Source organism: Lipophrys pholis (genome assembly GCF_963383615.2).
Source record: "Lipophrys pholis genome assembly, chromosome: 6".
NCBI classification, from domain to species: Eukaryota; Metazoa; Chordata; class Actinopteri; order Blenniiformes; family Blenniidae; genus Lipophrys; species Lipophrys pholis.
In genome coordinates, this window is record NC_137629.1 from 19,620,837 (window position 1) to 19,626,835 (window position 5,999).

A 5,999-nucleotide genomic window follows, 5' to 3' on the forward strand; every position below is an offset into this window, starting at 1 on the left:
TGTGTATTCCATCCACTATTTTCTTTATCAAACACTGAATTAAGACGAATTTTCATAAATGATATCGCTGATTTATAAATTGTATATCCTGCATTTCTTTTCATTTAAAGCTACAATTGGGGCAATACGTTTAAAACATCCACTACAGCGAATGTAACACCTATGTTTCTATATATTTTATTCATGTAATCCTGGTGTAGATGCTCATAGATGCAGCAGGTGTGTTGATGTGTTCGGGTGAAACGTGCAGTCTCTGTTCCTCGTACATCAGGCCTGAAGGGGGCGGTGCTGCCTGTTGATTTAAACAGACATGGCGGAGATCCGCGTGCTTTGTGGCCCTGAAGAGCCCCATGGATACAGCTCCAACAGAAGTGACCCCAGCCAAGTCAAACAAAACCGTTCATGTGGTTTATTCACTCCGTCGTGTAAACATGTGACACTTTTACAGAGCGATTAAGAAGTTAATGAGGGTTTAAACTGAGTGATCGGTTGAGGAAGTGTTCCCCACTCCACCTTGAACAAATGCAGCCGTGTTTAGCGTATGTAAATGTTGTGAATTGTGTGGCGTTATATACAGACGTTTGTTTTATTTAAACATTATTGTTTTTTTAATTTAAACATTTGTAACAAAATGTAGTTCATCATCACAATGTAGTAAATCATATTGGTCGCTTTCATGAAGGAGATCAGGCCCAACAAAAAAGTCCTTATACATATATTTGTTTTGTAATGAGTTTCTCAGAATAGTGAGATTAAATTCAGAGGAAAAAGTAACAAACTAAGTAACAAGCTAACAAATTCAAAATTCCAAGAAAGAAAAAAAAAAAAACCTTATGTAAATATCAGGATTTCCCCTTTAATAAATTAAAGTCAGATGTTTGTCTTCAATGTCAGAATTCTGACTTTAAAAAAAAAATGTAATTCTGTCGAGGCATGTGACAATTCAAGTGTACATACATATCCACACATTAAATCTTTATTGATATATTGACAATATTTGTATTTTATAGCGATATATTCACAAAAAATAGCTACTTTCATCTCAGTATTCATAATGTGATTGCAAAATAGTGAGATTGCGGTCAGAAATTCTTTTTTTCCAATAGGAATATTGACATTAATGTTTATTTCCATCAGATATCTGATTTAAATGACAGAACTTTGATCTTTTGTCTGAAAAATATGAGATTATCATCACAAAGATGATTTTTTTTTCTCCTTAATTCTGACTTCAATCTCAAGATTTGAGTAAATCTCAGAATTCTAAGGGAGACAAAAGTCTGACTTTTGGCGATAGTCTCATATTTTTCTGACCTTTTGTCTGAAAAAATATGAGACTATCGTCGAATTTTTTTTTCTCCTTAATTCTCACTTTATTCTCAAATTTTTCAGAACGTCATCTTTTCCGAACGAGTTCAATCCTCTCGGTAAAATATCAACCTTGTACGTCCGGCACGGCATGTTTGTATGTGTTTGCCATCACGTTGTTTTTCTTCCCTGTTATTACACCGCCCTCTCGGACTGCCCATTGCACAAAAACATTCGCACCACATCCCCGCCCGTCCCACGTGTCCCACCTCGCTGCCGTACAAAAACAAGACGGGCTGCAGCTACAAACACACCACATGGTAGCAGCTCCGAACCGTGTGCCGCTTCAGGGACGCCAGCAGGCCTCGGACTCTCCGACTTCTCCGAGTTAAAGTAGAACTCACGAAGCTTTAGCGTCGAAAACCGCTCGCGTAGACTGGACACGCGCCCAAGTCGTTAGTTGCCGCAATTTGGTGCATTTTGTAGACTTTTTATTTTCTTTACAAAGAAACAGTCTCCACTCTGTGCAGCGGCCAGCAGCGAGCTAACATGTCGACGGGTACGAGTCAAGCGAAGAGCTGCCCCATCCCCACCAAGGTGCTCACCCTGAAGGACTGGTCCCAGCTACCGGACTGCTACAGCCAGACCCCCGGGGGGACCCTCTTCTCCACCACGCCTGGAGGTAAGGACGACGTGGAGCGAGCGACAGTGCACGTACATGATTAGCCACTAACGTGAGCTAACCTCAGTTAAATATGTGTGCAGTGCACATAAACTCCTGTAATGCTATTGCAGTGCTATTTTCCTCACTAGATGGGATTAAAATGTACTTTAAAACGGTGTAGGTCGTTCTCTGCTCACTGCATAACGTCTGGATTCAGTCTCCAGGCTGTCAATAAGCTTGGATATGATGTATCATGACTTAAAATAAACTTAAAAGGCTTTCCGTGCTCTTCACACGCAAACCCAATAAGCTTTGCGTGGCTTTTTTTTTGTTTGTTTTTTGCCTACATGTAGCTTAAACACGAGGTGTGCGTGACAGTAGTTGTTGTTAAACACCAAAGTTTTGCTCCACGCACGGAGATCTGATGTAACACTGGCCTGCAGCTGCATCATAAACAGGGATGTCCCCAGTCTGACAACAGGAGCGGTGGAACTCGTGACTTGTGCTGTACAGAGGGTGTATGTGTCCAGCTGTCAGGGCTGCACAGTGATTGGCCTTCCGCACCACTGTAAGAGGTGAAGGCCGTCCTATCCCGGCCGATCTCTGCGTTTGAGGAACAGCAGAGAACGTTCTGTACAAGTCAAAGTGGGGGGGGGAGACCTGAGCAGAGAGGAGGAGGGGGGTCTTGGGTGCACTATATGTTGTTTGTGCCCCAACTGGGTGGCACTGGGTGAAGATGCAGAGTTGGGAAGTTGCGAAACTGCCTTTTGGAGGGGTTTAAACTTCATGAGCAACACATGGCACTCTCCAGTCAACTTGGGGTCACCGCCTGTGTTGCTTGCCCGACCCTGTTATTTTCCTATTTTACATAACTGCCCTGCGCATTGGCGCTGCCTTGTAATTCCGTGCTTGCAACTATAGGTTGCATTCCAGCCCCCACCCGCCTCCACCCCGCCCCGCCTCCCCTCCCTCTGCTTCCCTTTGTCCCGGACCAACTGCTCACTCCTCAGTTATTACATAAGGTGTTTTTCCTTACTGTCTGAGGGAGCTGATACTTTACATAGCGGGTCAAACTCCAGAAAAGAGAAACGCACAGCAACAAACCACTCCTTGATGCACATGTCCTGTTTAGACATGTCACAACAAATCTCTTCCGTCACTGCAGCGACAAGCAGAGAGGCTGGTTTTTTCTTTTCTTTTTTCTCGATGAGCCAGCCAGTTTTTTTTCTTTTACAATTGTGTCACCTCTGCAAAAAACCTGAACAATATACAAAAGGCATTCCTAGATATCACTTATGTCATGAATAATGAGCCCAGTCAAAGTAGAAAGTATGTGGTTTTAATCTCATAAAGCCCTGCTTTGATGTGAGGCCGTTTTGTTCTTCGATTTCCTAGAACTCATTCCTGCTCCGGCCCTCCTCCCCCTCCCAATACACACACACACACAGACGGGAAACTTTCCTCGGTCAAGTCTCATCCAGCAGCCTATTCCAGTGCTTCAATCCTGATGTGCCGCTCTCCCCACATGCAAACGTTTTCCAGTAACAGTCATGCTGCGGTTTGATCTTGTAAACTGGGCGGATTTTTGTTGGTTCGACAACAAAGGTCAGACTTGCTCTTATTTACAGCTCCTCTAACGTCATTTTCTTTTGTTTTTCTCCATTTTTTTTTTTCGACAGGCACTCGCATAATCTACGACAGGAAGTTCCTCTTGGACTGTCGGAACTCCCCCCTCGCTCGGACCCCCCCTTGCTGTCTGCCCCAGATCCCGGGAGTGACGGTACCCGCCACACACCCCATGGGGAAGCTGCAGGACCTCAAAGAGGAGGAGGAGAAAGACATTGCAGGTAAACGCAACAGCACAAAAATCTTTCTTTTCCTCCTCCAGACTCCCGGTCTGGCCGTGTTGCTGCCTCTCGGTGCGAACGCGGCAGACAGGTGCTTGGTTTGCTGCGCCCACATTTCTCGCAGCACTTGTGGCTGTGCATCAGCCAAGTCCCTCCAAGGCTCTAACATCATAACCAAAATGTTGGCATCCTTTTAAGAACTAGGCCAGCAGCTTATTACTGATGCTACTTTGCTATTTTGCACTGTGCTCACCCCCTCCCTTAGGGGTTGTTTTTTTGTGCAGAGCTAGTTATAATTACACAGAACTATCTAGTTTTTTGTTTTTCTGCTGAATGTTTTGATAAGAGCGGTTGTCCGTTAAGGTGTGGTTGTCGTCTGGGTGCATATATCTTGTCAAATATCCGTCTTTGTCTAATCTGAGCCGTCTTCTGTCTGTTTCCAACAGATGACAGCCAGTTTGAGATGGACATCTGAGCTGCAGTATTACCTCCTGTGGAGAGTTTGAAGTTAAACACCTCCAAGGTCATTAATGACTGTTATGCATTACATTTTTCTTTTTTGTTTCTTTTTTTTTTTTTTTTTTTAAATAAAGCTTCTTTGAGGAACAAGGAAGAATGAGGAGATGAAACTTTAGGGTGTTTTTTTTTTTTTCCACCCTAAGAGTGTGTTAAGCCAATGAATTGTCTTGTTTGTATTAAATGGGTTGATTGGTTGCTCACTCACTTTGGAGCTGCAGCAGGATTGGGGAAAAAAAAAATCCAGTTTGATTTGACTTTTTTTTTTTTTTTTTAATCTTTTGTAAATAATAAACTTGTACTATGTAGCCTTTTTTTAAGTTGGGAAATTTTTCTTTTCCAATGCAGGCATCAGTTTTGTTTTGTTGTATATCCCCGACCCAAGAAGACGGGCCCGAGTTTCTTTGGGACAGAACAAGTGCCTTCTTTCAGTGGGACTTTCAGGGCTTTCTGATAATACAGCTCCTAGTTTGTTTTGTACGGAGGAAGAGAAGAAAATGTGGAGAGAAAAAAAAAAATAAAATAAAAGCTGTAAAAATGATCATCAGGCGTGTCGTGTGTTCATATCTTGTTTAAATAGGTCACATCTGATATATCGTCAGGTTTAGGAGTGTTATTGCTTGGTCAATAAAATGCATAATAAAACCATAACATGATGTCAGTTGGACCTGATGCTTTGTTCCTGTCTTATCTTGTGAACCTTTTCACCTCCCATTTCACAGTGGTGGACAATATAATTGACTCTAAACCAGACCAGGGTACAATTTCACCCCGAGACCAGTCAGAGACATGTCAGTGAGTAATTATGAATTAAATGAAAATGTATGTGAGCCATACTTTTTTTTTTTTTTTTTTCATAAAGGAAAATCAAAGCCAAAAGTTGTTTCCCTGGACAGAATTACTTATATGAATTACCTTCCAAACCACACTGAGAAATCAACATTAATGCAGACAAAGGAACAGGAGCTCATCAAAACCATGTAATGAACTCCATTATATAGTTTTTCCCCCTTGAATGGAACTGAAATGAAGTTGTGTCCTTCAACAGTAGACCTTGTATGTAATGTGGCTCATCTTCTGTTGAGAGTCTTTGGCTTTTTAATTTACGAAAAGAAAAGAAAATGTAGTGATTGACGGGTGAAGGCTGAGTTATTGAGCCCCGTGACATTCAGGCTTAGCTGTTCTCTACTGAAGTGTGCTGTCACCACAGTGAACGGTTCTCTCAGGTCGTCTGATGAAAGGTTGTGGATGCCAAGCAAGCAATTATTCAACCAACCAGTGATTTGATAATTTTGCTTGAAGTGAAATCCATTCATTCAATTTATATATTTGCTTTATGCAAGTGGACGGGTGGATGAAAGGGAGGATAATCCCTGGGCAGGTTGCAGCACAGAAATTCAGTCACACCTAGAGCAATGGAGAGTCATTAATTTGAATTCAAGGAAAAAGCACATGCTTTCACAATAAAACATACAAATTCCACATTGAATTTGTGTGTTCGCTTTGGGGGCTTTCGACAGTAACTGCTGCTTTAAAAATCAATAACATGGTCACAAATGACTGTGCATGCCATTGATTAAAGTCTATATTTGACACCACCATTACAATTATGTCTAACCTAATAAGTGGTGCTCTTTATTAAGGCATCCTAAATAAGAGGGACA

General features: G+C 42.0%; 1 protein-coding gene across 2 annotated transcripts; it reads left to right on the top strand.

The window, feature by feature from the left end:
- Positions 1–1,588: 1,588 nt before the first annotated feature.
- Positions 1,589–5,001, top strand: eif4ebp3l (eukaryotic translation initiation factor 4E binding protein 3, like). 2 transcript variants are annotated; one of them, XR_013935446.1, is made up of 4 exons: positions 1,607–1,990; positions 3,652–3,819; positions 4,266–4,380; positions 4,455–5,001. XR_013935446.1 is itself a non-coding variant. In XM_080466398.1 (3 exons), the coding sequence occupies exons 1-3, from the start codon at positions 1,858–1,860 to the stop codon at positions 4,292–4,294; spliced, it is 330 nt and encodes a 109-aa protein (XP_080322524.1). In that variant the 5' UTR covers positions 1,589–1,857; the 3' UTR covers positions 4,295–4,403. The 2 variants fall into 2 exon arrangements, 1 of the variants encoding a protein (XP_080322524.1); XM_080466398.1 differs by lacking the exon at positions 4,455–5,001 and having other exon boundaries at positions 1,589–1,990; positions 4,266–4,403.
- Positions 5,002–5,999: the final 998 nt, after the last annotated feature.